Raw genomic sequence first — 14768 nt, 5'->3', positions numbered from 1 at the left:
GTACAAAACACACTCACAGTTTTACTTTGCCAGATACAAATAAAGGGAAGAAAGGAAGAATGAAAAAGAAGAGATTTGGAGCAAGAAATCGAAAGGAGAGTTTTCACAATATGAACTAAGATTAATGGCTGTATTTAACAGTTCAATGGCAAAATTCAAAATGGAATTATCTAATTGTTTTGAGTTTTTATTTCTGTTTCCTTACAGAAATATTAATTTATTAGTCATTCATAAAGCAGAATCAAAGAGAAATGCAAAACATTTCACTAGCTGATTAAAGCTCAGTAATTATTTAGAGCTCAGATTAATTCTAGGGATCAGAGATTACTGTAGCTTGTGATAATTGACTTGCCATCTTTAAACAGGCTCATTTTCACTGTTGTGTGAAATGAATTTCCTAATAATCACATCGTATTGTAATACTTAATCAAAAGCAATTATGTTATATATTGCAGTTCTAAAAACCCTTATAGTAAAGGTTTGAGCATTTGAGCATGCTTACATACCAAAGGTTTGAAAATCTATTTAATCCACCACATATAGGGAGATATACTTTTTCCCTAATCCAGACGCGTGTGTTTGGCTCAGCTTACCTGTCTAATTAAAGATGCATACGTGAATGGCGGTCTAACTTCTGCGTTCTTATAAAATTCTTGGTTCTGGGCAATATCTGCTAAATAAGAGCAGTTGTTCTGTTATCATCACAGCCCGACGCCGCCGGGCCGTGGGCGAACACGGGGGACTGTGCCAGCAGAGCCCCTCTTTACCTGAAGAGATGGGGACGTTGTACTTGTCCGAGTACCGCCTCCGGATGGGTCCGACGTTGTGCATGCTCGTGGTAGTGATGACCGACGGTCCCTGCGTGACGGGAGTGATGGGCGCAGTCGGGGTGGTGGGAGTATGAGGTAAACTCTGCGGAGACGCCTCGGACGCGGTCTTGGAAAGCGTGACGCTCGATACCAGATTCAGCTGCGGAGGGAAGGACGAGGGGGTTGTTAAAACAGCATTTCTGGATGGTTAAGGGCTGCAGAGGAAACCCTCGATCCTGGAGTGTCCCTCTGTTACGAGCAGACACTGCAGCTTCAGCACAAAGCGCCGCTGCAATGTCTCCATTAAAAGCCAGCAAAGGGAAATAAATAATAATTACATATATATATATTTCCTAATAGGTTTAAAAAAACAGAGCAACATAGCCTGCTGCCTAAAGAACTAATCATGATTTTTTATCTAAACCTTAATAGAAGGTCTCGCACAGTACATGATCATTTTAATATTTTACTTCAAGTTTCATTGTTTCGCAATCTAAACCCCACACCTCTCTGATTTCCATGCTATCATTATGCATGGCTTCTAATCAGTCTTCCTGGATATTTCATTGAAGGCATCAGGCTTAAAATAAAAGACAAGACTTTCCTAGGGACATGCTAGGGAGAAACACAATCTCCTCTCTTCAGCATTTCGGCTTTTCTTTTTTTTTTTCCTCTCTGTTCATCCATTTTAAAAGCAAAGCCCAGAGTAGGTTAACACTGGAATAATTTAATTAATCACAGTGCATGAAATACTGTGAGCATTCAGTCCAGCACAAGTGGCACCACTCTGTTTTTCCCTCCTAGGATGGAAGGCATTGGTGTTACCTGCACGAAGCCTGGCCCCACTGGTGTGGCAGTGTGCCACAGCAGGCTGTAAAACGCACCTGCCTCCAGGATTGGGTATCAAACCCAGCCCCAACCCGACTCTTTTCGATACACAACCTATTTATATAACCAGCATCCACATTCCTCCTCAACCCTTTCTTTCTGCCCTACAACGTCCTTTGAAAGATGATGCTCCATCGCAATACGTTGCTGCTGCTGAAGTGTTTTAAACAAACAATCCACTCCCTTAACTACAACATCACAGAAGACCAAGAAAAGGGCTCTTTGACTACTTCCACATTTCCTTCCCTTAGGCAGTTTCACAAATAATACTGGTGAAATCCTGACCCCACTGAAGTCAGTAGCAAAATTCCTACTGAATTTAACAGGGCCAGAATTTTACAACTTTTTTTCATGACTAAAATTCCTTTTTTGGTAGACATTAAACCTTCTGAGACGAAGGCAAGGCACATGATGCAGCTATGCCCCCAAAATCTCATGTTTATCCATAAGGCACTGTATTAATTTTCCTTGTATGAAAGTAACCAGATAAGAAAACTCCTTATTAGCATGCCTCACATGAGTTAACACCCACAAATAATGCTTCTTTTAAAAAATAATAGGATTTATCCAAAACAAAGGTAGTGGGAAATAAAGAGCTGTAGTATTAGAGAGAGGATACCAACACAAAAAAGCCCATCGCCCACAGAAAGGGCTTAACTGAAGGAAGATAAATTGTGACTGCTTGTCCCTCCTGACAGTGAGAAGGAGCCAAGGGAAGCCCCAGCCACAAACTCCTGGCACACCCCAGATGCTGCTCCAAGGGAAGGAGGTGGTGAGCAGCAGAATTGCAAACACCCATCTTTCCCTGCAGGTGCTTACAAATGACTCTTTGCCTTCCAGTGGGAAATATTTAACACTTTGTGGCAAAGACAGGGAGCGTGAACACAGAGAGGGATGGTGGAGGTGGTGAAATGCAGGTATTGATCCCAGCTCCAGCATGAACCACTACCTGCAGTCTGGAGGTTTAAACTCCCCTGGTGCCATGCATTGCCACCATGTGCCACCCAGTCTGCTCGCTGACTGGCCTGATTTAAGGACACTGATTAGGGACATATATATAGTAATGTCTCCCTGTTATCCATCTATCCATCTATTACATATGATAAAAGGACCAGTGATGATAATAATAGTGCAACTGACAGGTCTCACCATGAAATTAAATCTACTGTATTTTATCTCAGTTTCTAAATGGACATTTTAACAGTCCAGTAACTGTGAGGAAATCTGCATCAATTTTAAGTGCCCTTCTCAGTGCAGGCTCGGCAGCTGGGCCCTCCTGTTGGAAAGATCACTGCTCCTGCTTCATCATTATGGCTCCCAACTACTCCATTTCAAAAAAGCCCCCTTCTTTTTTCAGCATGTAAAAACTTAACATTTAATCTGTTTCTACTAGGGAAGCTTGAGAAAGGATCCACAAAGGTCAGCATTCCCTGCTTAAAGAATCTGAATCGAGTCAGATTTCTTTAGGTTTTACAGCATAGGTAGCGACGAGGAATAAACACAGAAGAGGACGAGCAAAGGGGGGGGCTTTAACAGGCTTGACAAATGACACTGTGATTCACACCCACTGCTGGGCTGCCACTAATAAGCTACAGAGGAAGCAGCCAATCTCAGCTAATTACCAGATAAAATTGTATTGTAAGGACTCTAATTAGGAGATGCTTATGGAGGTGATCTAATGATTAAACGCTGCATCCAAGTGACCCCACCATCAATGTGCAGTGGTGCAAGATGTCACCGGAATATTTTGTAGAAACAGTAATTTTATTTCAAGGAGGGGAGGCAGTAATATTTGTAATAATGGCTATGAGGTAAACTAATTAAAAGACAGTTCCTAAAGGAAGACTGTGGCTTTGAGCAGCTGTGGCCGTTCCAAAACAAAGTGCCAAATCTCAACAGAGGAGCTGCAGTCAAGTGGAAAATTTCTGCCTGACCTCTGCTCTCGCTATTAATTTGCAGGAAACCTAATGACACATATACATATTCCCACAAAATTGTTCTAATTGCTAATTTGCCAAAGGAGCCCAGTTTCCAAATTAAACATGACTGCAGCCTGTGAGGAAAGAGAGAACAAAAAGCTGGAACGCATCGAGTCTGCCGCGTTTCACCTCCGACGACCATTTGTGAGCCTGAACCAACAAGTTAATGAAACACGACCTTGTCCATCGCCAGCGAAGTTTTTCCGTTTTCCGTGTTTTATTTGATGACACTCTCCTCTTCCAGCTGGGTTCCCCAAACCCGAGCCAGGGTGAGGGAGGAGAGGGCTGCACTCCCTCCGCAGCCTTTCGCTGCCGCTTCCTTTGTTGCATCGATAGCGCTAAGGCTGAAAAATCGGTTGTGAATTAGAGCAGAATAACAAATTATGAATGGTGTTGGTTTTGTTGCCATCTTGAATTATTAATCTGAATGGTAAACTATTAAATCTTAATATTGGCGTCAAGTAGGAACGTGGAAACGGCCGTGGATGACTGTGCAGGGCAAAGAACAGGGAGGGACTGGGCTGGGAGGGTTTCTTTTCCTGATGGAAACTCTACATGGTTTCTCCCTGTTTGCATTTGCTATTTAAAAACAAGTTACTATGATTAGAAAAGTTGTTCGCATTGGTATTTTGTACACAGGCTGTTTCCCACATACCGTAATTTTTGGATGAGTATCCCTGCTGGCAGAGGGGAGGGAGCCCAAGCCACAGAGTGAACACTTCAACAAGCAAGAACTTGCAGCAATGTGGGCACTCAGAGCTCACCACTACAGCAAGGAGTTAAAATGTTTTTGTAATATTTTCCTGGGAATGGGGGGAGAAAGGATTTCCTCCAGCCTTTAAAAAACAACCAAACCCAAAAATAATAATTAAGGAAAAAGAAGAAAAAAAAAGAAAACAAAAAAAAACAAAACAAAAAAAACAAAACAAAACAAAAAAAAACACAAAAAACAAACCAATAGAAAACATACCAAATCTTACAACAGTTGTTAAGTCTTAAAATTCTGCAAATTAAATCACTGAACTTTGTTGATTGCTTTGTTCAGTTCTGGATTTTGAAGATATTTCCTCATACTGTTTTGACTTGGTCATTCATAACTTCCATAATTGTCTCAATGTTCAATATCCTGCTTAGGACTTTATTATTAACCTTCTCTTTTCGATAAACAGTCATGTCTCCCTATTAAAGGGGAAAACTGAGCAATTTGCTTTTTTTCTTTAGATATAAACAAGACAGAAGCAACCCACACTATTACCCAGTTTTAAAAAATAGATTTCCAGTTAGTGGCTCTCCCACTAGCACTAAGTCTGATTTCTTTTTGTGTAAATATTTTACATTACAATACTGGCCACACATAAAATAGCACTGAAACTCTTTTAAAAAAGGAATAAAAAAAAGATTCTAAAGGTCACAGTGAGGCCATACCCAATGACTCCCCTGCAATGGGTGCTGCTGCTGCTCTGGGCCCATCTGGGCTGAGGACTTATCTGCATTGAGCTCCTGGGACTGAATTACTTTGGAGAAGAAATTCCTTTTCTTGACATTGAGGGTGAGAGACAGAAAGTGAATACTGGGCCTACAACTTTGTTCAGTGCTGTGTCTTCCTCTCCCTGTTTCAGTCTGGACACATCAGTGTGTTGGATGCAGAGCCTGGCAGGCAGCAATCACTTAGCAGGTGTTGTTATTGGCAGGAATACTAAGGAAACTGAAGCTGAGGAGTGAGACTTAATGAAAACCAGTATATAAAAACAGCTTTTGTTGTGCTTGAGAATCTCTCTTTATTGCTGCATATCGTTATTTTTTCAAACTATAAAGTATGGCTACAACAGCTAAAATGCTCAGTCATTACCTCAACAGTTAAAAGACTTTTTTTTTTAATGCTTTGTTATTACAGTTGCTAAAAACAGTATTTCAAAACAATCATAACTGCTATGGTTATGGCAAGAAAAATACATTAAAGAGGGGATATCTAACAGTGTATCTTATTTAGAGTGCCAGAAGGGCCTTTAAAAGTTTTCGGTCTATTTTTAAAAGATAGTTATAGCACCTAGTATGAAGAATTACTTGTTGGTTGATGCTTTTTCCTTCTCCTTCCCTTCCTATGAACTTCGACACAAGTTAATCCTCCCAGAAGAAAGCACATTTCCATTTGAACCTATTATGCTGATGGCTAACACCGATGAAAACAGCATGCTGGGGGGGTACCTTAATAGCAAAACCAGGATGACAGTTCTTGAGAAATCGCTGTTCCGGCTTTTGTGTTGTGGTTTTGTTTTGTTACCTTGAAAAAATGTTCACCTTACCAAAACACGTCACAGCTTATTCTGTCTCATGGCTTTGTTCTCCTGTTACTCAGGCCCCTCAGTCCCACCGAAACAGCACGTGTAGCACGGAGGGGAACAACGGTGCCTGCTCCAATGCTGAGCTCTGAGATAGCTCCATTTCCTTTTAAACTGCTGCCATTGAGCATTCTCATTATAAAGCTGGGTGCTCTTAAAGGTCATCCTGAGCACTGCACCAGTTCCTGGGATGTTCCCCTGCACCTCAGACCTCTTCATGTCTGCCCAGCAGCCCCTGGGGAGCAGCAGCAGACACTGAAAGCACCTCCCTGCCCATGCAGTCTGCCAATGATTTGGGCCATCACCACTACTACACACAGGAATGTGTTTAAATCTCATCGACTTTAGTAGGACTACAGAGCTTTACTGAGCAGATGCCTTGGTGGGCTGAAATGCAGGGGCCATTCCACCACCCCTCCCAAGCTCAGAATTACTGCAAACAGTTAAAGACACCCAAAGGTGGGGATGGGATGGATGGACATGGCTAAATCAGACAAGCAACCCTTCCTCAGAGCTGGGTGAGTTTTGAATTGATGCACAACCCTCAAGAACTTGGCTGTGGTTCAAATGGTCCAACACCACACTCAACTGTTGTCTGAAGCCCAAAAGGCAAAGATGGCACAAGTGGTCAGTGCAGATTACACATGGCATAGTTAACACAGATGCTCATACACTCTATTACCTGCCAGTAACAAAATAGTTTATAACAAGCATTAAGATCCTTTAAGCAGAATAAAAACATTTCCTCAGTCATGAAAAGGCTGTAATTTTAAATCCCAACTCACTGCTATGTTTGGATTTGCAGTAGCTTTTTCCTTTAAAATCACCGAAGCACTGTAATATATTAGTTCTAACACACACCTTGCATTAGTTACGTTGGCAGAAAAAAAAATTAATTACTGGATGTAAAGACTACTTTGCAGTGCAATAATGGTCATCAGATCTTTTTACCAAAGCCCTATCCCACTGAGTTAAAAGGACGAGGGTCTAGCAGAGTCTATGCAATGCCTGTGTATTTTTTTCACTAGGAAAGCACAATTTATGCAAAACACTATACTTCTACATTTTATAATTAATTTTCAAATGCTTCACCTATACATATTTTAATAATTTCTGATTTATCAGATGGTATCTATAATAAATTTTTCTATATTTCAATAAATGAAAAGAAGGCAGTTTCAATCCAACAACAGAGTGCCGCACAATATAGGCCTGTCAGGCACCAATTTTTACTTCTAACATGTAAGTTAAAGGATAAGGAATTTATAATGCTGCCTGTGAACGAAACCACTTTTCATACACAAATGTGATCTTTTTTTTTCCAAAGGGTAATACAACAGTACATTTACATAAACTAATCCAAACAATCTATGTATTTGACAATGGCAAACCTCACACAGACTGCCTATTGTTGGTTTACATCTTGGAGTTCTTTATGTTGGCTTGTAACACTGCTCTAGCTGTCAAAGGTTTGACTTGGACTCTAAATAAATGGTTATAGAAGTGCTGTGCAGCGATATTGGACTTCTTTGCAAAAGAAAACCTGCTGTGTATGAATTCAAAAGCTATTAATTTTTCAGTCAAAAATATTCATGCCTATTTCTTTTAATAAAGAAACACTGTGCTGAGCAACTGAGAGATAATGTTGACTAGTGGTACAGAATTTTCAATAGAGCAGTTAAAAATAAATTTAGTAGGAGGTCCCCAACAAAGCTATAATTTTCCAGAATGTAAAACATTTTTAATACTAATCAAGACAGCCCTTTTCCCCCTGTGTTCATGGGTTTTTTCCCTCTGCTTTTCCCTGTTTATTAGCTGTTAACACTAATCTTCATGGCGACACCGCCTGGTATCTCTGTAGTCTACAAGACCCTCCGAAGCTCCCTGCCCTCGGCGGCCCGGCATCGATGACCAGCAGCCTTGCCAAACACCGCTGGCCTTCTGATGATTTCCTCCCTTCAGTTTGTAATCCTTCCTCCTGAGGGGCACTGCTGTTATGAAGGGCCTCAAGGCAGAGTGCTCTGAGACTCCCAGATTATTCCGCTGTTTTAATTTTTAATCCCGTAAGAGCTACAGAAACCAAACCTCCTCCCCATTCTGTTGGGTCTACTCACTTTGCCAACAATGCGCTGAAGCATTTGTATTCGGGCTGGGATGGATGTGAGGAACCAGAAGAATGCTATTTTTATAGACACTGCCAGTAGTTTCTACTCTAGAGGGCTGGTGTGCACCAGACCAAGCAATTTTAAGCATCTCAACAGTTTAAATGGAAGGTTTGTACCTACCACTCAACTCTCTCCAAAAAGGCAAGGAAGTTTCCTGTTGACTATGACATCTGCTCCAGTGTTACTCAATAGCCAGCAATTTTCTATCTAGTAGCCTCCCTGTGCACTTCTGCAGCCATTTATTTCCAACTACATGGAAACTGAGAAATCCTTTTCTAGTAAAAATGTGTGCGCGAAGTGTTTAATGATTTTATGTTCTCTATCTCTGTAATGTGTTCTGTTTCAGACATTAATTTTGTCTACCAACTGCATCTTGGCAGGCTACCATATTTGCTGGGTTAATAGTCTGACTCCTTTTTATTTCTATCACCATAAATCACACATATATGGGTGTGTGTTTGCTTTATTTATAGAAAAAAAATCAGTCAAAACAGATAAACCAATACTTTGTCATTATGCTGCATCATTGCATATTGATTAAAATTGCTGGTACTAACTATAGATTGTCAACGCTCAATTAATTTTCACACAATGACTCAAAGCAAAATCAAATAAAGCCAGTGTACCTTTAAATCTTACAAATCTTAAAATCAAGAAGCAAAGCACTCTCTCCATTTTGAATAATCATTGGAAGCTCCCAGGAACATTTTCAGCATTAAGAGGCTGATAGAAAACAACAGCTGAAGAGTCATTTCAGTCAGAGAAGGGGATGGGGGTTTTTCCTGGGTTTGGGGGTAACCAGGAGTTTTCTTGGGCTGCAAAGCCACTTGCTTCCCCTACTCCCCCTTCTTCAAAGAGAAATCTGGGGTAGAGAAGTTTTGCCTTCTCAGTTTCAACAGTAAAAAACCTGATACCGGGTAACCGTGATTATCATCAGAACGTGCAGTCAGAGTCACTTCTACAGTAAATGTCTGTCAGACCGGAGTAAGCAAAATAAATATACTACATATAATTTAATTACAACTCCTTCCTAACACTTCCTAAGATTTCATCCAAGTCAGACTGATGCAAAGTGAATAACATGAGGCCAGAAAAAGGCCCAGTGCATCAGCTTTGGAACCAAACTTGACTTTGGAACTCCCTGAAGAGAGGGGGATGACAAAACCCGGCTGCACTTCCCATCTCCTCCCCACACCCGGCTCTGAAATGGGCCATGCTCCACAGCGTGGGCTCCACTGAGGAACAGGAAGGAGAGGTTTGTTTTGAGGTTTGGTTTTTGCTTTCAGCACAGTTCAGTACTTACGGGCTGAGGGGTGGCTTTTGGTTCAGTTGACTTCACATGCAGGTGTGTCATCATGGCTTGCAGGCGCTCTTTATCTTTTGCAAGCTGGAAGGGGAGAGGAAAAAAAAAAATCCTCTGTTAGTCGTACAAATAAAACCCAGCCTCTGCTTATTCCTAATTAAACAGCTGGCACCAAGGCATGAGACAGAAGAGTTTTATTGCTGAGTAGTTTGGAAATTGTATATGGGCTATTCGTGAGGTAAAGCGAACGCATGGTGCTGGGTGTCACCATTTCCCAAAGCAAAATGCATTAGCCCTCGAGTGAGAAGAGCTAGACCTGCTGGCACCAAGAGCTTCACTCCAGCCCTGACAGCTAAAAGACAACAGTGAATCATGTTTATTAACCAGCCCCACTCCAACTCGGGAGGCACAGCAGAAGGAAAGCAAGGCAGCAGTTCTAGCATGTGTTTTCCTTCTCTCAGACACAGAACAAGTGGCACAGATGGGCTGTGGCTTTACATGAACCACAGGCACTGTGGCACATGCAACAAGCACAGCCAGGGGTGGTTAAGCACACAAGGCACCTCCACAGGGCTCTGCAGGCATCCTTGGGTCCAAAAGCACATTGATTTTACTTGAGAAGGTGGCAGAGCCCTTGTTGGGTCACCGTGGGAAGCAAGGCTGGGCACCTGAGCAGGGCAACCCTGAGAATGGGGCAGGATCTGCTGAAAGCAGCAGTAATCAGCCCTAAACACTCATCCCTGGGCACCCAATGCCACTGGACTCATGTTGACATCCTTCTGCATCAGCCATTTCAGGCCCAAGAGTCGGGGTGAAGCTCCTGCTCTCAATGTCACTTGCATTTTATTGTTGAGATCCACACAGCTGGAATCTCTGGATCATTGGTATGCATCCATAGCCTGGTCAGCTTCCCAGAGCATTTCAATGCACTGGACAGACGCTAAATTTCATTATTTTTGTAAACAACAAACTTTTTTTCCAATGTATGAATGGGACTTTTTTTCCAGCTGCTCTTAAAAAAAAAAAAATTGAAGAATTTAAAAAAAAAAAAAAAGAAAGATACTAAGAAATACTAATGAAAGAAAGATATTAAGAATGCTAATGAAAAGGGGTGTTGTTAACCTGCACGCTGAACATAAAGGCTGCTGCTTCCAAGTGGATCTGAATCAGGTTCTTACAAATGCCAGTTCTTGCAGAGCTTAACTTTTGCTTTAGACAAGCCAGATTCCTGGAGCCAAGAGGAGAACTGTGCCCACATTCCAACAAAACTTAAAACAACCTGCCCACCTTATCACCATCATCTGTTTGTAGCAGTAAAGTGGGGCTAAGTGTATATAAAAGGAGACTTGATCATAAATCCCCACTAATAGTGTTATGGCCGAGGTTGTCCTGCTCTTTGCAAGGCAAAGGGTTTGAGACTGTGCCATGATGGGATAAAACTTGACACTGGAGTTTCCAAGACAGGGATGAAATAAAGAGGAAAAACGGTATTACTGCACTTTTCAAATGGCTCCTCTTCTTTTGGTCAAAAACCTCAATGGCAAGAGAGAAAACCTGACACCTACGGCAGATCTCCGGCAATCTCATCCTGATCTGAGCTGGACACTTCACAGGAGAGCTGAGGGCAGCGACAGGCTCTTATCTCAGTGCTGCAGCAGGAACTTCTCCCTCTGAGAACCTCTCCAGAGAAAGGAGAGGGCTCACCCTCAGCTGCTGTGCTTCATACAAAACAAATTAAGCCAAGAAATAGCTGAGCTCTCCGCGCAACTCAGTTGTGCAATCCCTCATTCCTAGCAGTCTCCGGGCACACGGGCTGCATGGCGGGGTCATCTGTGCATTAAATTTTGGTCTGCAGGCTACTGCAGAAGAACAACATCTCGTAGCCAAAATAAATAAAAGGCAGGCACCTGAGAGCTTCCTGGCAGCCCCGGCGTGGAGGCAGGAGGGGATGGCACCCGGGCAGCACAGGGCTCACCCTGCCGTGCTTCCTCCGGCCCCTGCAGCGAGGGAGAGGGGAGAGAGGAGAGGGAGAGGGGAGAGGAGCACCTCCCTCCCACCGCCGGGGTCCTTGTTTGTAGTGTTTCCACTCATCATCTCAGCAATGCTTTTAACGCCGAATCTGGTGGATGGAGGTTATTAAAGATCCTCTCGACATTTCAGGCAGACACACGCTAGCATTTTGTCATAGTCTAGGAATTCAAACACTCACCCAGTTAGGCAGGAGTTTAAATTATGAAAAATAGAGGTCTCTCGGTTTCAAAGCACTGAAGAGAAGTAAAAAAATCTGAAGAATTTCTTTAAACTGTTTTTCCCCTAGGTCAGGAAGCAGTAGTGATATAAAACTAGAGTGTCACTAGTAGCCCCTCTGGTCAGTGCGGTCAAACAAAAGAAGCCATGGAGGATTGCTCAGCCACTGGTGGAAGCAAATTCTCACTGGTGGCAATCATTGGAGTGCAGATGGTCCAGAAATGGGAATTAATAGTCAACAGGCAAGAAAATGCTCTTAATCTACTGATAATGTTGTTGGGCAGGGACAGTTCTGACATGGAGGTAAGAATCTGCTCTGCACATGGGCCTGAGGAACACAACACAGTCCCATCTGAAGCTTCCTTCTTCCTTCCTATATCCATTTGGAAAGCTCTGCATGGTGGGAGTTTTCAGACAGCCATCCAGTTCTCTGTGATAAGCCTGATTTTGTGAGACTTCTTTCACCACTGGACGTACAATGTGAGTGCCTACCTATGGTTCCACCAGAAATACGTCCAGAGTTAGGTACAAGCCTTGCAAATGTGGACATGCAGCTTACCCTGGAGAGGTTAAATCCTAAAACTATACCAGTAGGAAGGGCAGGAGAGGGAAGCACAGAAAGCACAGGTCAGAAGGGGCTCCAGACAAGGCAGTGACCAAGGAGCAAGAGGAAAGGCATTAGAAACACAGATGATTGAGAAATTGTACTGGAGGAAAACCAGACAGAAAATAAAGGCGAGAATCAGGAATAGGAAAATGAAAATCCAGTGAGGGCATTCAAGAGGAATGGGAGAGCACTTCAGCAGCAGAATTTTGGACAGACCAGGGACAAAGGGGAAGGAAGCCAGTCACAGGCAGTGCAAGAGGCAGCCAAAACACAGCCCTCCCATTCCGTGCCTGCTTGGACTGTGCACTAGAAAGGTTTAGAATCTGCTTTTCTAGAGTCAATGGATACTGCAGGAAAACAGACCAAAGCAGTGTTTCCACTGCCCTGAAAATGGCCAGCTGCCTTTGTCTTCTTCCAATAAGAGACACTTTTCTAGACTCATCACAGCCCTGTAGCTATCTTGCAATGTTTTCCCACTCAAAGGTAGCAAAATGGATATCCTATTCCAGCTAACAACTAGCTAAGGATATGGGTATGTTCCTGTGTTTGTGTTTTACTCAACAGCACAATTTTCACTATTTATAATGGCAAAAAAAATGATTGTGTCAAGATGGTTTAAACAAAGCAAAATATGAGAAGATTTCTACCTTGCCTGTGATTTTTGAAATATGTTTGTGATGGAAATGCTAAGACCAAACTTCAAGATTTCTGCTAAGGAGCATTTGCAATCAAACACAAAACAGATCTGACCTGTTTTCTTCCAGAATTTTGATTAAAAATTACTTTAGAAGATAATACACTTATCACTAACACTGGTAAAACTATAATGAGTAAAATAACAGCAAAATCAACAACAACCAAAGGATAGCATTTGGATCCATCACACTCAAAATCTGAAGTATATCCCTGAGGTTAAATTAATTTGTTTTGATGGACTGTACATGCATTAAATGATGGGGAATGTAGATCTTGCCCTGGTGCTGGACCCTGAAGCTGGTAATTCCCACCTGCACTGAAAGGCAAAGCTGCTCACCAGTGCTGCAGATCAGGGGTAAAGGCTGTGGGTCTCTTTTCTATCCAACTCACAAAACTCAGTCTGCAGAGGGCCTGTCATCACTCTGTTGGTAACTGCTCCACAGCCTCAGGATCAGCTCAGTGGTCCTCAGACCACGTCACTGTTGGGCACCATGCTACTGTTTTATTCTGGTTCTGTGCAAAAACAGGCCACAACCAGACAAACTAGGGACTGGAGGGCAAATCCTTCTACATAATTAGGGTCTTTTTTGAACTATCAGAGGACTGATACAGGATGATAGGAGAGGGAGAAGAGAGAAGCTACAGGTGAATTTCAGAAGTTGGACCACCTTCCTCCTCCTCCTCCTCCAGCTGTCCTTGCTGGCCAATGCAGAAATGCCTCCCTGTTACCAACACTGCAGCCCAAATCAGGCCTCTAGTTCATCCTGCCTGCCCTGCTCCTGTGACTATTAAATCCAGAACTTTCTGGCCTCACACCACTCTGAAATTATGGCCTTGTCTCCTGGACCTTATGCTGCCTTTCCTTGCAATGACTCTGTGCACTGGCAGCACTAAATGGGTGTGAAGCTGTAACTAGAAGTCATTTAGAGCAATTAGCAGAACGCACTGCTGATAAACCTTTCAAAAATATTGGCATGGGCTTAGGAAGAGGTGGAACCAAGTCTCTCTGTCCTGTCCCTGTCTAACACAGTGCATCCTCCTGCAGTTCCAGGCACAGCCATTCCCAGTGACTGTGGGAGAGAAGGATTAATGCTTTTCAAGCTGACTGTAACTGAAGAATCCAGATTTACCTTCAGCCTCAGTATTACAGCACCTTGGTGAAAGATTATCTCATATCTCAGTTTACCAGGAAGACTGTAGATTTTTATTTTTCTTTTCCTAATTCCCCAGAAACTTGTTAAAATAACAGACTATTTCTCATAACATTTTCTGCAAGACTCTGATATTTTATGACTGGTAATTTGATTTTTTTAAAACTTGTATTAAAATAGTTTATATTGCTTCAGCTAACAGTGAAAGAGTGTCATGACCAGAGTGCTCCTGAAAGTAAAATTTAGGAAATATCTATGAAAGAAAAAGGGTAATTTGTAAGATAAGAAGATAAAAAGCATTTTTAAAAAAATGCTTATCTTGAAAAGTAACAACAAGAAGTTTAAGTATGGTTTTGCTGATTTTTCTCTCCAACTATTTGAAGCTATAAATGACTTAACTCAGTAAAATTCCAAATGTAATTATCTTCTGTACTTAGCCCAAGGCTTTCCATATATCTCTACACTGCTGTCTTGCATACAAAATAGGTTTTTCAATAGCTGGTAACTATATAATGTACAACATTGTTTTAATTTCCCCTTCTTTGCTAACCTCTTGCCTACACACAGACACACTGTCACAGCCA

At 42.2% G+C, this 14768-nt stretch overlaps 1 protein-coding gene across 25 annotated transcripts in view; it reads right to left on the bottom strand.

Moving 5' to 3' along the window:
* FOXP1 (forkhead box P1) overlaps positions 1 to 14768 on the bottom strand; it is a 380257-nt gene that overhangs the window by 21813 nt on the left and 343676 nt on the right. For 22 of the 25 annotated variants that reach the window (XM_085590023.1, XM_085590035.1, XM_085590025.1 and 19 more), the window contains 3 exons: positions 9484 to 9567; positions 768 to 969; positions 594 to 673 (listed from right to left, as the gene is read on the bottom strand). In XM_085590023.1, the coding sequence (XP_085446149.1) occupies positions 594 to 673; positions 768 to 969; positions 9484 to 9567 (366 nt within the window). The remainder of the gene's footprint in view (positions 1 to 593; positions 674 to 767; positions 970 to 9483; positions 9568 to 14768) is intronic. The other 3 variants (XM_085590034.1, XM_031505961.3, XM_085590043.1) reach the window with 1 other exon arrangement.

Source organism: Lonchura striata, chromosome 12 (assembly GCF_050655825.1).
Source record: "Lonchura striata isolate lonStrDom1 chromosome 12, ASM5065582v1, whole genome shotgun sequence".
Classification (NCBI taxonomy): Eukaryota; Metazoa; Chordata; class Aves; order Passeriformes; family Estrildidae; genus Lonchura; species Lonchura striata.
The sequence above is the reverse complement of the archived record's forward strand: the minus strand, read 5'-3'. Positions and strand labels throughout refer to the sequence as shown.